Source organism: Triticum urartu, chromosome 2A (genome assembly GCF_056163025.1).
Source record: "Triticum urartu cultivar PI428250 chromosome 2A, HENAU_Tu73, whole genome shotgun sequence".
NCBI classification, from domain to species: domain Eukaryota; kingdom Viridiplantae; phylum Streptophyta; class Magnoliopsida; order Poales; family Poaceae; genus Triticum; species Triticum urartu.
The window spans coordinates 15,181,481-15,198,631 of NC_141874.1; the positions used below are offsets into that span (position 1 = coordinate 15,181,481).

Genomic DNA, 17,151 nt, shown 5'->3' on the forward strand with positions numbered 1-17,151 from the left:
GCTCCTGCAAGAAGAGCGAGACCAACTTCAACTATGTGACGATGTTTTCGTTCGGCAGAGCCGTTTTGCTGGTGCGCATGAGGGCATGATACGTGGTGTGATATGCCAAGAGTTTGGAAGAAGGAGTTTAACTTCTCGTACTCCCCTCCCAAGTCTGATTGGACAGCAATTATTTTGCTGTCGAACTTGCGTTCAACAAGAGCTTTAAAGTTTTGAAAAACTTGAAACACTTCGGATCTATGCTTAAGGAGATAAATCCACGAGAATTTGCTATAGTCATCAATGAAACTGGCGTAATATGAGTGTCTACCAACAGAGGTTGGGGCTGGACCCCATACGTCAGAGAATATAAGTTGCAACGGTTTGGTAGAAACACTAGTAGATATGGGATATGGCAATTGATGACTTTTTGCTCTTTGGCACGAATGACAAATAGTTTCATTATGTCTCTCAACCACAAACGGGAGCTTATTTTTCCTAAGCAATTTTTCAACTAGAGAGAAAGAAGCATGTCCTAATCTATCATGCCACCGGGTTGATGAAAGCTTGGTAACACCATAGACTTGTTTATTGAATCTTCTACGCACCGGGATCAACGGATAAAGCCCTTGAACACATCTACCTCGATAGAGGATTTTCTTCGTTTCCTGATCCTTGATCAAAAAGAAAAAGGGGTGAAACTCGAGGAAGACATGATTATCTAAGGCAATTCGGTGAACAGAAAGAAGACTTTTGGCAGCACTAGGAACATGCAAGATTTTCTTGAGATGAATATTGCGACTAGGGGTACTAAATATTGAATGACCAATGTGATTTATCCGCATACCTTCTCCACTGGCCGTGTGGATTTGATCCTTTCCATGATACCTTTCCTTCATGGTCACCTTCTCAAGTTCGTTGGTGATATGGTTGGTTGCGCGCTGTCGACATACCAGTTGGTGTCGATGCCATAGGAGCCGTCGGCCGCTGCAGCGATCTTGTCATCGTCTTGAGAGTCATCCTCGTCCTCATCATAACGGTACCAGCAATCTTTTGCGGTGTGGCCCGGCTTACCACATATCTGGCAGCAAGGCAATTCCGGGCGAGATCGACCAGAACCGCTGCCGCCGCCGCGACGAGCCTTGTTGTTGGAGCGCCCGCCGTTGTTGCCGTTGCCACCAGACAGCCCCCTACCGCGGGAGGAGCCGCGGGAACGGCCACCACCACGGCCGCGGGTTGCAGTGTTTGCCGAGGACTTGAAGGAGTTGCCGCCTGCACCGTGGAACTGCGCCATGCGTTGGTCGAAGTTGCTGAGCATGGCGAAGATCTCATCGAGGGAGGCAGGGGAGACGTGAGCGTCGAGGGTTGAGACCAGGGGCTGATACTCCAGATCCAGCCCATGGAGGATGAAGGAGATCAGCTCATCATCCTGGATCGGCTTGCCCGCCGCAGCCAGCTCGTCGGCGAGACCATGCATGTAGGCAAAGTAGGTGCGGCGGATTGGGTACCTTTCTGCGCGTTGATGAGGGAGGTGCAGATGTTGTTGATGCAGCTCAGTGACTGCGATGAGTACATGCCCGCCAGCGTCGTCCAGAGCGCGTTCGCCGTGGTGACCGCGGTCACCGTGACCAGCACCTCCTTGGAGAGGTTGCTGAGGAGGAACTCGAGCACCTGCTGGTCCTCCCTGACCCAAAGAGGGTGGAGAGGGTTGGGCTCGAAGGTGTCCTTGCCGTCCTTGTCCTTGGCAGCACGGAGCTTGGCCGGCTCCGGTGACGTGCCGTCGATGTAGCCGAAGACACCGGCGCCGCGCAGTTGGGGTGTGATCTGCGTGCGCCACAGCACGTAATTCGTGCGGGAGAGCTTCTCGATGACCTGCCCATTGAGATTGGACTGGGCGACACCGGAGGAGGAAGACATGGTTTCGGCACAGGTGGAGATGGAGGCTAGATGGGAAATAGGAAGGCTCTGATTACCATGTGCGCTGGCGGAAACGTCTTACCCGATCTAGGGCGACGTTCTGCGTGTTAAATAGACAGGGTGCGAGCGTGGAATACGCGTACAAGAGTTGGTTGAGATACAACTTGATAAACAAGAAAGATAGGAGATAAGCTAGCTAGTAGTTACAACAGAATATCTCATGCGCCTAGCCTAGCTATCCTGGTTCAATACTCAACCTCCTGTACCTCACTAATACGTGACACAATTATGTGTTTCACAATCACAACAAGTGAACTTAGTAAGCCTAGCACAATGTGGGAGATGTGTGATCAGCGATAACTGATTCTTGCAGTAAACATAGGGCTATGACCTCTGCCAATTTTTGCTTCTATCTCACAGCCGCCCATTCTGTAGCTAGAAGAATAATCGGCATCGGAAATGATGTACATAAGCTGCTCCAAGTTCTTTTGAAACCAGTCAACATCACTGATCCCACAATAAGCCTGCACATGTTAACAATAAAAGGGGTTATATATTCGTAAGTGCCTGAATTTTTCTTAAATCCCAGTTAAGTTTTAAACCTTCAGATCAACATCCAACCACCCTCATATCTAAGTCACCACATATATGTAACCTACAAACTTAAAGTTTCCCTGATGCTTGACTAAATTTGCAATCTTTCAAATACTGCAGTTTTAGGCTAATTAATGTGCAATTTAGGTGACCCAGATTTACAAAATTCCAAGCAACTAGGAAGTAGAAAAACTATGGGCGTGTCAAATCTTAGTTGATAGTAATTTTATTAAATACTCTCTCCATTCCAAAGTAAGTGTCTCAACTTTGTAGTATCTATAAATCGAGCCTTAGAATCTTCGATATAAAGGGGGTATTGGCATATCTGAGATAATATACGTAACTTCAGCTTCAAAAATGTGCAACCGTATGGTTGCACATTCCAAACACTGAAGTCACATACCATTTTCGAAAAATTTGAGGATGGACGATGGGCAACCAATCGATCTAGAAATGCAAATTTTCATGCTGCTTAGAAATAGAAAACCGGTTGAACTCAAGTAGGAATAATTGATTACAATTAGGATGTATATATGTACCTTGTTGCGGTGCCAGAAACTACATGGGGTACTCCAGGCAACTATGTAGTCCTTTTCTTGGCCATGTTTATTTTTCCCTCGGTACACAACAGCGGCTACCGAACCTGACGACTCACCGGCCCGGTGGATGTGATGGAATGCTGCCCACTGGCCGTTGCCAATCGTAGCTGGGTAGGGAGCCCTGCCGATGTGGCCGGACCAGTCGTAGTTGGCGACTTGGTAGAGGGTGTCTCCGGTCGCATTATACACACGGCACAACGTTGACTGTCCATTGCCGTACAGGGACTTCAGACCCTTGACATACCTAGAAGCTTCGTTGTCCTTGTCATGCTCGTCCACCAGGTTCCATGCCTCTCGTGCTCGATCCTCCCGTGTCTTGTGTTTGCCCATGTACCTTTCCATTTTATCCAACTTGTAGTTGTCGACTACTTCACCAAAGCAATTCTCTGTTTCGCTCACTTCTCTCTCCCGTTTTTCTTCTGCTTCTGTTATGTGAGTTTGCTGGCTTTCCTGCACATTTGGAGGCACATATTTGACAACCACCCACTTTGTATATAAACGGGTGTCTTGTGGACTGCATAATTCATTTGGGAGATCCAAGAGCCATAATGCAGAGGCCGGGGGTTATCCTCCTTTTCGGAAAAAAAATAGCTTCCCACCAGGATAGACTGCTTGGTGTGCTGGCAATTTTTCTTTTTTATGAATATAAATTTCTAGAAATAACATTTCAAGAAAATTTTAAACAATATTTTCCTGTGAGAAAATATAGTTCACAGCACAAACAAAGCTAATTGTTATACGAATGTTCAAATGCACCTTAATTCGCCTGGTTAAAGCTTACCAGGGGATTTAGAATATCCCCTCTGTTTGACAATGCAAGTCATTTTCTTCAAGAATTATTGTTTCACAATCTAGCCCACCAAGGAGACTGTGTTTCCCTCAAAACCTAGAAGCTAAAAATCTATCTGAAAAGGAATTACCTTACCAAATCAACAGTACTACGAAATCTATAATAATTTGGTTAAACAAGGGTGTTACATTATCAAGCATCCAACGACACATTAACAAAAACATACTCCCTCCATTCCAAAATATAGTACGCCCGCGCTTCCCGAGGTCGAACTTTGACCATAAATTTAACGAACGAGACCGACTGCGGCGGGAGAAAAAGTTACATAATTAAAAACTTCTTTTGAATACGAATTCACTGATATAGCTTTTTCCCCCGCCGCAATCGGTCTTGATAGTTAAATTTACGATCAAAGTTGAAGCACGGGGATAGAGGAAGCACTACATTGTGGAATGGAGGGAGTATATATTAGGGATTTAGAGTAAATAAATTTTATTTTATCCTTTTATTCAGATTTTTCCTGGCTTAATTAATTTTACGGAATCAATCTTACAAGCACATGTATTCCCAATGTTGTAAGCGTTCTTCCCTATAATTTTTTTTTCAGAATATAGTATGTCAGGATTAAACATATTAATTGTATGGCCATAGCCCATTGGTCAAATATTTCTAGGCAGGAAAATAATCATATTAAAACACAGTTGTGCCGTTAATGATCGCACCTGGTTCTTTGTTGACCCAGGGTCCTTTAGTAACGCATCAGGAAATTGACTTGCAGTTTCTATCTCGTTTAGCTTATTAAGGATGTTTCCTATAGTCGGCCTTTTATGTCGGTCAACCTCCACACAAGTTAAACCCATTTCAATGCACGTCTTTACTTGTATGCAATAGGACTCCAGTGCATTCACTGATGCTGCATGTAGCCTATTCCTCCAATTTCTATGTACCTGGTAATTTAAAACATAGATGCAGTATATTAGCATAATTAAGTACCATTTGTGAAACATATACAACTAATGACAATAAAGGCAACTCCTTTTTCTTACAAGCTCAATGAATTGTTGGGAAGATATTTCAGCACTTTTTGAGTAGCCCATGGGTCCTGCCATTATCTTTATGATTATAACACCCAAGCTGAATATGTCCAATTTATTAGAAATTACATGATGATTTATATATTCCGGCGGTAAGTACCCACTGCATGACACATCATACATATTACTGATACCATGTGTCAAATGCAAACAAAATTACTTGATTACAAAAAAAATCAATTGACATGGAGAACAACTAAGCTTACATTGTTCCTACAGAACTTGTAGTGATACGCGTTCGTTCATCGATTAGCCTTGACAATCCAAAATCGCCAATTTTAGGCACGCAGTTCTCATCCAGCAATACATTGGCTGGTTTTAAGTCCAAATGAAACATCGGAGGTTCCAGTTCCTCATGAAGGTATTTCAAACCCTTGGAAATTCCTTTTATTATTGCGTAGCGTGTGTGCCAATCATGTCCACTAGATTCATCTATAGCAATGAAGAGCATCCACAAAAAGTTTATATTAAAGTATGATATTACATACTAATACAAGTAGAGATTTTTTTTTTGAGGTAAATACAAGTAGAACATTATGCATCATACCAGAGAGATAATCATTAAGGCTTCCATTTTGCATATACTCGAAGCAAAGCGCCCTATGTGTCACTTCACCAAGAACCATTTTCCCATTGTATGGCACATATTCCCGCCGAGTTTCATTGCAATAGCCAACTAAACGCACAACATTCTGGTGTTGGAGAATTTCAAGGTTGTGATACTCCTTCTCAAATAGCTCATCATCAAGTCCTAGAATGGGATGAAGCATCTTCACAGCAATCTTCTCCCCATTCGCACGCAATCCCTATTCAATGTCTGACATGCTTGGTTTAATTTTCTACTAATGTAGCAATGTATATGACAAGTGTAAAGCACAAAATGGTACTCATGTTTGAATATGTGGTGACGCAAATCGTGTACTGCTATACACTATTTGTTGCATGACAGATGAGCACAAAACAGTGCAAGATCTGACACCCAAGTGAATAGTTGCGAAGATCAATAGAGACCAAAATAATGCATTCCTCATCTGTCTTTGGCATGCGCCTAAATAAATTAGCATGAATAATTTTCTTTGCGATGGACGCAATTGCTATTCTAGCAAGTAACAGACTATATTTTCGTCAATAGTAGATACAAATGAAGGGGACAATGATTTGTTCACCATATAATGTGAAGTGTGTCTTAATTCACATGTCTGGTGCTACCGCCTACACTAACTGTATGAAATTGTGTTTGGAAACCATATTAAACGTACCAGATAGACTTTTCCGTAGGTACCTCTGCCAAGTTCCCGATCCTCGGAGAAACCATCTGTCATCTGTTCCAATAAATGGTATGCTATACTGGGCACCACACTTGCATGGTCCATGTTACTGTTTCTCCTGGTAAAGAAAAACAGCAAAATTGCACAGGTACAGTAAGCACGTTTATATTTGCACAGGTACAGTAAGCATTAGAAATTGATGGGCATTTAAGTGCTCCTCTCCCTGTTGACCTTTATGGGCTCTACCAGTATACAAAGAAGCTTGCACAAATCCAATTCATGCACAAGACCAAAATACATTATAAAGATGAATAGTTTGTGATGAACAATTGTTTCCCTGCTATTATTGTGCCATACAGCAGAAATATGGTCACTTCCTTACAGAATTAGTGCTGATTTGCCAGTAAAACGCAAAGCTATGAAGATCAAACGGCCATGCATTCAACCAATAGGTTGTTAAAATAGCAGTAAAAGGAAAGCAATGTCGAAGGCACAAACCTTGAGAAAAGGGCCTGCAACCGAGAGAGGAAGGCGCTTGCGAACTTGCGTGGTTGAAGTGGAAGGAAAATGAGCAGCTAGCTCGGTCTTCTGTTAAGGATGGAACGCGATCACATCTGATCATACAAACAGATTAAATTATGCAGTTGCATCCAAAACAGTCTACTTACCCGGCAGCCAAGTTGGGGAGCAGGTGGCAACTGAATCAGTGTGTATTCCAAGTGGCTCTATTCTTGTGCACCGCTACCAAGTCTCTGGTCCTCGAGGAAACCATTTGTAGTTTCTTCAAGAAATGCAATGGCTGAGATCACCTTGGTGTCACACTTGCATGGTCCACGTTACTGCTTCTCCTGGTGGGGAAAAAAGAAATAAAATCTAGTATCAGACATGTTAACATTTTGTAGCTAGCATAGTAAGCATTAGGAATTTTTATGACCAGTTTAACTGCTCACCACCTTGTTGAAATTATTATTTTTTGGAACACATATGTGATAACCAAAGGGGCATACTTAACCAGCAGGTTCTTAAACTTAGAGCCATAGTGGAGTAAAGGAGAGCAATGCCGAAATGATTAACGCTGCATCGACAGGGATGTTGCTCGTCAATGCCGCGTAGTTTGACCAAGTGGTTGATCACTGCAAGTAGGAGCCAGGACCCAGCACTGGTAGTTGAGATGCATAATTGCATATGACAGGACCCAACCCCATTTTAAATTAACCAGCTGGCCGAAACAAGGCTTAATTATACAGGGGCACACAAGGTGGTCATTACACAATTTGCATCTTCGAGATCAAGGTGAGTTTTTGGAATCCAATGTGAAGTTTGCATGTTGAAATGAGCTGTAAGAAATTAGGAATACAATAGCAGATTAAGCTTCTTGGACAAATAAGTACTAATGTGGAGATGAAAAAAAAATGCTAGAGACCAATTTCAGCACCTCTAGCTCCGGGGGCTCAGTGCACGAAGAGACCGTCCTTAACGAGATGCTCTGGCTCTTGGAGTATGGAACAAGGACTGCGTCGTGGTCACTGCCGTGAAGAAGCATGAGGCAGCAGGCTCGCACGACCCACCTACAACGCGTCACTCGGCCGGAATGGAACCTTGCGTGCATTCCGGCCGCGTGAGGCGTAAAACGCCCAGGCCGATCTGCCCATCTCTCTGGCCAGATTCCTCTGCATCCTCTCGCCCTCCCTCCTCGTCACAGGCGAGCAGCCCCTCGACCGAGTGGGCGGGCAGGGAGAGCAAGGAGCGGCTGGGTGGGGTGAGCGGGGAGGTCGGTTGGAAGGAAAGCGGCCGGGTGCCGGGAGCGACGATGCGACCACATACGCGGGCAAAGCAAGCGGCTCGGTTGAACCACGAGTATCCGGTCCAACTATATGATACAGTTAGATCCACAAGAGCAGTTTGGTCCTTCCACTAGCTAGTTAATGTGAAAAAAAATTAGAAATGGATGCTAATGTCATACTCCCTCCGTCCCATATTCTGGAGTCAAAAAAGTGTCTTACAATATGAGACGGAGGGAGTAGTAATCAAGATGTCAGTTTTACAAAGGCAATGTTGAGAATAGCAAACCGCTGAAACCCAACCAAGAGAGCGGCAAAAATCCTATTTTCTCTCGGAAAATAGGGGCTCTTTGATATGTGGAGTTTCCGAAATTTTTTTGGAGGATTCTGATCCTCAAGGAACCATGACAGTTTGGTGAGTATGCCCGTGACGTTGATCGAGTGTGCTTCCGATACAAATACAGTAACCACATGCATTTTACTCTATTTCTTTCAATCCCCGCGCTGTTGATCAATGAAATAAACTTGCGTCAGAAAACACGTCGAACCACAACAATGTGGAAGCGGCACGCCGAATGAAAGCGAGGAAGGGTCGCGGAACTGGAGGGCGCGACTATACTTTTCTTTGGTCGTTGAACCTCTTTCGGTTGGACCTGATCTTCTTAGCAAGATAGGCATGTCAGCACCACACGCTTCCCCGCACCACTTTTTATGCACACCATATTTATCCCCAAAAAACCATCAGCTTGGAGTCCAGCCAACGTCGTTCTTCTATGTGCGAGTAACAACGCGTTTAATTATAGAAAAACCGATGCGTTTTACCTGTACGCTCCACTTAAAGGTTGCAGTGCTGCAGGATGGATGGGATCCTCATCATCTCATCTTCGCGAGTCAATTGCAAGAAACCACCACATTTGCGGCTAGGTTTGTAGGAAACCACCAACTCGTTAATCCGTTGCAGAAAAGACCGGAATTTTTGTTAAGTTATTGCAAAAAGCACTGATCGGATGATTTGGTCCGTTTAATCACTTTCTTACAAGTGGGGCCAGATTGTAAGGAATTGATTTAGCAAAAAAAAAATAACACATACACCCCTAGATCTAAAAAACAAAAGCAATCAGACCCTCCCCTCCCCTGGGAACACCAACACCCTATTCACTACGCGCTGCTGCCATCCGCCGCCGCTCTGCTCCGGGCCGAGAGGATGAGGGAGGAGGAGCCCAGCTGGTGGAGTTGCAGCGCTTCAGAGCAGGAGGACACCGAGGAGCATCGGAGCGTGCGTGCCGAGCCCCTGCCTGTCTCCATCTCCTGGTCCACTCCCTCCGGTGGAAGATGAAGATCCCTGCGCGCCTCACGGCGGCACGTGACTGCTCCCCTGCCGCTCGCACAACTTGGCTGCCGGCGCCGGCACGAAGCGGGTAGCGCGCGTGTGGTGAGCATCGTCGCTCGACTGATCGAGGGGGACTAGCGGGCCATGGAGCAAGAGGAGGGGCGGAGGAAGCGGGAAGCGGTGGTAGTGCTGGAGTGCGTGGCGGGGAGCTCCAAGACGGTGGAGTGGGGCGGCGGGCGGGGCTGTGGTGCAGGAGGGCGACGTGGTGGTGTCGGTCCGCGTTGGGCTGGGCTCCGGCGTGGCCTCGCTGGACGTGCCCTTCAAGGGCAGCCGCGCGGGGCTCCACAAGGCGCTGCACAAGGCGTTCAAGCGCAGGCCGGCATCCTGCCGCACCCTGGCGGCGCCAGCGCCCGGAAGCAGTACGTGCTCTGTTCCCTCCAGGACCCCAACTACGTGCTCGGCTTCGGGGATCATCTCACTAGAGCGGATGAGCTCGTCCAGCACCGGCAGGTCCTCGTCGAAGCAGCGCGGCGGCGGCATAGTGGATAGGGCGTCGGTGTTACACGGAGAGGGTCTGATTGCTTTTATTTTTTAGATCTAGGGGTGTATGTGTTATTTTTTTCTAAGTCAATTCCTTACAACCTGGCCCCACTTGTAAGAAAGTGATTAAACGGGTTAAATCATTCGATCAGTGCTTTTTACAACGACTTAACAATTTTTCCGATGTTTCTACAACAGATTAACGAGTTGATGGTTTCTTGCAGATCTAGCCGCAAATGTGGTGATTTTTTGCAATTGACTCCATCTTCGCCGCCGACGAGCAAGCAACTTGGATCCATCATCGCCTTCCATTCGTTCGTTCTCCAGGCTCCAGGCTCAAGGTCAGTGGCGCTACTCCATCTTGCTTAATCCGTTGCTTTTTCCACCAAGGAAATCACGCGGGGCGTACGGGAACTAGCGCTTCTTTTTCTCTATATGAGGCTGTATTCGCTCTATCGCTCGATATCTTCACAGAGCGGGGCCGGGCCTTTCTTCCTGATCCTACCTCTCTCTCGATCGCAAGCAGCAGCGCCGGCCGGCGGCCGGTCCCCCACCTCTCGATCTCCATCTCGAATCGCATCGATCCATATCCGCCTCCGTTTACCGAGCAGCAATGGAGGGACGCATGGCATGGATGGCTACAACGGAGGTCTGAGCTGCGCCGGCGTGTCATCGGCTGGTCTGCTCTGCAAGCAAGCTAGGCCGCGGCGGCGGCCGTCTCAGCATGGCCAGGAGTAAGCAGCATATTTCAACGGCACGCACCGTAGGAGATGCAGCACTCTGCCCGATCTGTCTGTCTACTAAAGTTCTAATCCAATCTGATTTTTCCATCCAATACTTTCCGAGTCGGAAAAGGCGACTACTCTGCGTGGGCGCGTCGACTGCCTACCGTTCAATGCGACACCGCGTGGCCGTTAGATCTGGCGCTATCTTCTCTTACCTCAGTCGACGCTGCCAATCCCCCACAACCAAGGGCTCCTTCGATTCAAAGGAATTTTATAGGATTTTTTAAGGATTGAAATCCTCTGGAATTTTTCCTACATTTGTCCTTTGATTCATAGGATTGAATTTCATAGGATTTTTCCTATGAAATCTTCTGTATTACATTTTATAGGAAATCTAACATCCACTCCAACTTCTTTTCTACAATTTTTTTACTTTTTCCGCAAAATCAAACACTCCTTACTAATCTTATAGGATTCAAGTGGGCATACCACTCCGATCCTATAGTTTCCCTATTCCTGTGTTTTCAAAATCCTGTGAATCGAAGAGGCCGCAATCCTCCACACAGGGCTGCCTCATCGCCTGACGTGCGCCAGATTTGGGTGGGCTGCGGGAGAGGGCGCGGTCCCAGCTTGCCGGCTCCCCCGAGGGCCGCTGCCCCCGCCATCCGTCTCGTTGTCGCCGGCTCGTTGTCGCGGATGCAGCAAATCAGGGCAAAGCAGCGGTTCCAGCAAAAAAGCCCCAAGTCACAGATGCAGCAAAAATGCAGCCGCGATTCCAGCAAAAAAGCCCCAAGTCACAGATGCAGCAAAAATGCAGCCACAGTTTCATCTCGGTGCAGCTTACCGCGACCATAGTCTCAAACGCCATGGTGACCGTCGCAGCTTTGCATGGTGACCATCCCAACTCGCTACATGTCGTAGCTTTTTTGTTTGCCGGTTGTAGCAATTTTATGTGCAGGTTGCATCTTCCTCGGTCATCCGTTGTAGCAGCAGCCAGCCACAAATGCCGATTGTAGCAAAAATGTCCGCCGGTGGTGGCTTTTTCTATTGCCGATAGTAGCTTTTTCATAGGCGAGTTGCAGCTTCCTGTTTGACGGTTGCAGCCATCTACCGTCGTTGATTGTAGAAAAAATGTCCGCCGGTCATAGTTTTTTCCATTGCCTGTAGTAGCTTTCTCACAGACGAGTTGCAGCTTCATGTTTGAAGGTTCCAGCCGTCTGCCGTCGTGGATTGTAGCAAATCAGTCCGCCGGTCGTAGCTTTTTTGGTTGCGTGTAGTAGCATATTTTTGCGGGTGGTTGCAGCTCTTGGCGTAGGAGGTTGTAGCTCTCATGCCCCATCATCCCTATGCCAGCTCCCTGACATGCCAGTTCCAGCAATTGGTGTCGCTGGTTCGAGCCAAATACCTTGCCGGTCGTAGCAAAACGATGCAGCTGGGTCCTATTGCCCGTCATAGTCAGCGTTGGAGCATCCCGGCATGGTATCTGCCCTTGAAGCACCCCGGTATCAAACGTGGCAGCCCGGATGGGTCGAGGGTTGCGGCACTAGCTAGGCGGCTGCGGGCTAGCACGCTGAGGTGGAAGGGAGCGACAGGGAAGAAGGGCTGGGAAAAAGAGGGAGAGGAGGAGCACGAAGGGAGAGAGGTAGACAATTCTCAAGTGCTCGCTGGGAGGGAACCCTTCCAGATGGCGGCATTGGCTCCAATGACCTCCCATAGCGATAGCGAACAATAGTACGCTCAGCTGACCTCCCTCAGCTGCCGTCGGCCCGTTATTGGGTCCGACCATTATATTCATGAACCAAGCAGAATCAAGATTTTACCCACTATGTTTACAGTGATGGTGTATTCTTCAAACGTCACCGTTTGTGTTACCTTATTGTAATCAAACACATCCTATATGGATGTGATGTCATAGTTTCAATCTTTCCTGTTTCTAGGTGCTGCAGGCAGTTTATCAATGCTACATTGAAATATATTTTTTTCTCTCAGGACGACAAAAGAAGATCTCGTCCTATAAGCCTGATGGTGGAAGACAACCACAATATGGATATTAATTTCCAATTGATTCAAACTATTACAAACAATTCGCAGAGGATCAGAAGGTTGGCAGCGATGGGTTCGGAGATCTTTATAGGGTATGATCGACTAATCATTGTATTTTCTGTGATTAGTTCTCAAATTTGTAATCACGGTCTATACAGTGACAAGTGGTCGACTAATTGTCATATTTTTCATCTGTACTTCTCACATCTATAATCACGATATGTGCCATGACAAGCGGTGATTTTATCAGGCGACTTATAAAGGGGAAGAGATTGCCGTGAAGAAGCTTCACCCATTGCATGTACTCGATGATAAGCAATTCGACATCATGTTCTGTAAACTTAGTAAGGTGTGCCATCAAAATGTTGTGCGCCTAATTGGCTACTGCTACGAGTCTCAGCACAAATACATGGAGCTCAAGGGGGAGCTTGTTTTCGGACAAACGGTGGAGCGAGTGCTCTGCTTCGAATATATGCAAGGTGGAAGCCTCGATAAACACATCAAAGGTAACCTATATCAGTGCAGATGTAAGCACCTTATATGTAGAGGCAGGAGTTCAACTTTTCTTTAGTTGTTTCATCTTGGCACCGCTCTGATAATCAATAGAAGTGTCCCTTATCTTCAAATATATATATGGTCGACAATGGGCTACATATATTAGTTTTCCTATCAAGATGAATGATTCAATAGCCTATTTTATACGCATCTTTCTCTACTAATCGTAGATGAATCTTGCGGACTTGAGTGGCCCACATGTTACAAGATTATCAAAGGGACTGGCGAGGGACTCAATTACCTGCACAGCTTGCAGGGAAATCCTATTTCCCATATGAACTTAAAGCCTGGTAATATTTTGCTGGATAGAAGTATGACACCCAAAATTGCAAATCTTGGTTTGTCAAGACCTGTTGCTTCAACAGATAATCACGACGGAACACTGTAAGTTGATGGATCATGCTGTAAGCCAGTTATTTTGACAGCTTTTGACCAAAATTTTCCTTGTATGTTATTAATTAACCATATCAAAGCAGTGGGTTCGTGCCACCGGAGTTTGTTGATGGTGGCGGTATATCAAACAAGTTTGATGTGTTCAGTTTGGGCGTCATAATGATAAAAATACTCGCTGGAAATAACGGCTATTACAGATGTTCTAAGATGTCCCCCGAACAGTTTCTTGAGCTTGTAAGAAAATTCATCTCTGTTTCGAATGAACATACCTAGGTCTCTTTCACATTGTATACACGTGTTTGTTTAATTCTTTTGGCATTGCCAACGATCTAGTATCTATGTAGGGAGATTTATGCATGAAATTTGCACACAGGTAACTGAAAACTGGACGAAAAGGATGCAGACAATGATGAGCTATGCATCACTCAAAGAGGACATCCTACGAGTGAGGACGTGTGTTGAGATTGCAATAAGGTGTGTCGCCATGGACCAAAATAAAAGGCCTACCGTGAAGGAAATTGTTCATGAACTGGAGGAAGTCGAAGCCAAAAGCACAATAATGTCACACCTAACTGTGCAAGTATGTATGATGGATGTTGAGAATTTATATGTGCTCCGCAATTTCAAAATGAAAATGCAATCATTTAAGATACTACCTCTATGATACTTTCCACTATAAAGATAGTAACATAGACTATTATCATATGCATTACACTGTTTTAAGTTACTCCTCACTAAGACTAGCCTAATCTCTCCTCGATTTTTGTGCCCCTAACCACATGACAAATTTAAAGTGTCTTAACCTTTCAATTCACACTACCTAGCTCTAATTCCTCAAACGGATCACATTATAGAATGCAAAGCCAACCCAGCCCCAACATCCCACACTAATAAATTTTATATCATTAAGGCATGCTAGTTGATTAGTCCTCTCCGGTTGTCTTGCATGGACATTTTCTAAGAGCATCTCCAACAGCCGCGCTAAACTAGCGCCGCGCTGCAAATTAGGCCGTTTTAGCGCGCGCGCAACGCAGCGGGTCGCTCCGGTGGGCGCGCAAAAACGGCGCGCGCGCGCTATAACGGGTTAGGCGCGCGGTCGAAAACACTTAGCCGCGCGGTGTATTTCGGGCGCCAGCTACAGCGCGCGGCACACTCGAGCGCTCGCGCCGCACTCTCTCCTCTCCTCATCCTACGCCCCGCGCGCGCCGGCGCCGGCGCCCTGCCACCCACCCATGGACGCGCACACCGGCGCCCCGCTCACCCCGCTGTACAGCCGCGACCCCCCGCCGCCGCCGCCGCCGGAAACCCTAGCGCGGGAAGCGCTGGCGTCTCCACCGCCGGAGCTCCGCCGAGCGTCGGCCTCGCGCGCAGCCTCTTCTTGCCGCCGCGGATGACCACGGCGCCGGGTGGCGTCGCGCCGGCGCCGTCCCGTGCTGCCGCCGCACCGTCGAAGAAGGTCCCCAATGCGACACGGACGAAGGAGGGCAAAACATCCGCGAAGAAAAACAAGGCGGCGGACGGCTCCGGTACCACGAAGGCGAGGGGAAAGAAGCTCGCAGGGCGTTCGACGGCCGCGGCGGCTTCCGAAGCGCCGGCGAGCTCTCTCGTTGAGCCGGCCGCCGACGCGCACCACGTTTTCGACGAAATGCCCCCAAGGTGAAAAAATTTCCAATTTTTCTTTTCTTCTTATTTTTTCAATGCATCATCATCACATATAGATAGCTTATTTGCATTGTTCAAAAAACTTTGTAGTCTCAACGATGATGCATACATGTCCACTATGGGTGTTGGGTCCAACAATTCCCATTGGTCTCAAACCAATGACATCCATTTCGAGGACCATGAGTTTGAGGTGGACGAGGAGGGTGAGGGAATTGTCGAGGCGCCAAAAGGAAGAGCGGGAAATTACTCAACCAACGATGATAAGTTACTATGCCATACTTATTTGCAAGTGTCGAGGGATCCATCCATTGGAGGTGATCAAAGTAGAGACGCGTATTGGGGGCGAATGAAAGAACACTTTGATGCTCACAACTTGAGTGGAATTGACCGCTCCGAGAGATCACTTCGGTCCCGATGGTCGACAATCAACGCGGATTGTCAAAAGTGGGCGGCCGTACAAAAGGCAGTTGACATGATTAACCTAAGTGGCACAAATGAGGATAATCGAGTAAGTGGCATCTCATATATGTTCATCATACTTGTTTTTGTTGACCGAAGTGCTAACTTGTTTTGTTTTTCTTGTAGAACAACATTGCACAAAACTTGTTCAAAGAAGAGACAAGGACAACCAAGAAGGGGAAGATCAAGAAAGGCAGGGTCTTTACCTTGCCTCATTGCTATGAAGTGTTAAAGGATGATGAGAAATGGAAGAAGCGTGTTGGTTTAGAGGATTTGCATTTGAGCAACAAATGGAAGCGAGCAATTGAGAATGATGATGATGATGAGGAGGATGATGCATCAAGTGATGACGGCAAGAGAAGCCCCACACCCAACTCGGTTTCATACTCGAAGCCAAAACGACCGGATGGGTGCAAGAAAGACAAAATCGAAAAGAAGAAGAGGAAAGGAGATGATGACACTAGTAGAAAAAGGGTCAAACCTGAAGCACATTAGTGCCGGTTTGTATTTGAGCTGGCACTAATGTATACATTAGTGCCGGTTCCAACGGCTAGCCGGGCCGCTTTCATTAGTACCGGTTCGTGGCGAACCTTTAGTACCGGTTCGTGCCACGAACCGGTACTAATGAGAGTGGTGGCAGGATGTTGTCAGACTGGGGGCCCTCCAGCCCCTTTAGTACCGGTTCTTGGCACGAACCGGTACTAAAGGTCGTCCTACATAAACCCTTCGTCCACCCGAGCTCGCTCTGTTCTTCCCCTTTCCCCTCTCCTCTCTATTCTTTCCCTCTTCCTCTCGAGCTCATCACACATTTTGCCCAAAGTATGTCAAGATTTGAAGGTCCCCATCCATTGAAATGATCACAAAGGTTAGCAACTTTGTCCTTTCATCTCTCATTGCTAGATTAGCTCTTGCAATGCTTTATATAGTGATTAATTTGTGAGTTTAGTAATTTGGGAGGAAATATATATATATATGTGCTAGTATTTGATTTATATGCAATTTGAGGTCAAAAATAACACTTAGTTTGCATATGTAGGTGTGGTTTACTTAGTGCCTTCTAAATCTCCGTCCTAAGCACCGTCGATCGCCCGCACCGTCCCGTCGCCGGCACCACCTTGTGGTGAGCCTCTCTGTTCATGAAATTTTATATAAAAATTGATATTTGTGTGATTTGGATATATAGTTACTCGTATAATTATCTTACCCGTACGTTGTTTGTTATACATATAGTGCCATGGTTTTGATATCCGTCCCCGTCGGCCCTCGTCCTTGTTATGATTCGGATGTGGTATATATATTCTCTTTTAAAACTAGTTGCATTTCGTGTTTATGACAAATTATGCCCATCAAGTTGACATAGAAATTTTTTCTAGGAGGTATGTGAACCGGAAATTCCAACCGACCCTATTGTCGAGATGTTAA

At 46.4% G+C, this 17,151-nt stretch overlaps 1 protein-coding gene and 1 pseudogene across 2 annotated transcripts; one reads left to right on the top strand and one right to left on the bottom strand.

The window, feature by feature from the left end:
* Positions 1–1,959: 1,959 nt before the first annotated feature.
* Positions 1,960–7,061, bottom strand: LOC125540649 (cysteine-rich receptor-like protein kinase 44). 2 transcript variants are annotated; one of them, XM_087542728.1, is made up of 9 exons: positions 6,910–7,061; positions 6,740–6,829; positions 6,233–6,359; positions 5,521–5,779; positions 5,180–5,405; positions 4,926–5,076; positions 4,602–4,826; positions 3,030–3,539; positions 1,960–2,420 (listed from the first exon to the last, which is right to left on the bottom strand). In XM_087542728.1, the coding sequence occupies exons 3-9, from the start codon at positions 6,344–6,346 to the stop codon at positions 2,247–2,249; spliced, it is 1,659 nt and encodes a 552-aa protein (XP_087398854.1). In that variant the 5' UTR covers positions 6,347–6,359; positions 6,740–6,829; positions 6,910–7,061; the 3' UTR covers positions 1,960–2,246. The 2 variants fall into 2 exon arrangements, with proteins under 2 accessions (XP_087398854.1, XP_048560203.1); XM_048704246.2 differs by lacking the exons at positions 6,740–6,829; positions 6,910–7,061 and having other exon boundaries at positions 5,521–5,790; positions 6,233–6,361.
* A 5,599-nt stretch (positions 7,062–12,660) lies between these two features.
* On the top strand, positions 12,661–15,268 carry LOC125534736 (cysteine-rich receptor-like protein kinase 44; annotated as a pseudogene).
* Positions 15,269–17,151: the final 1,883 nt, after the last annotated feature.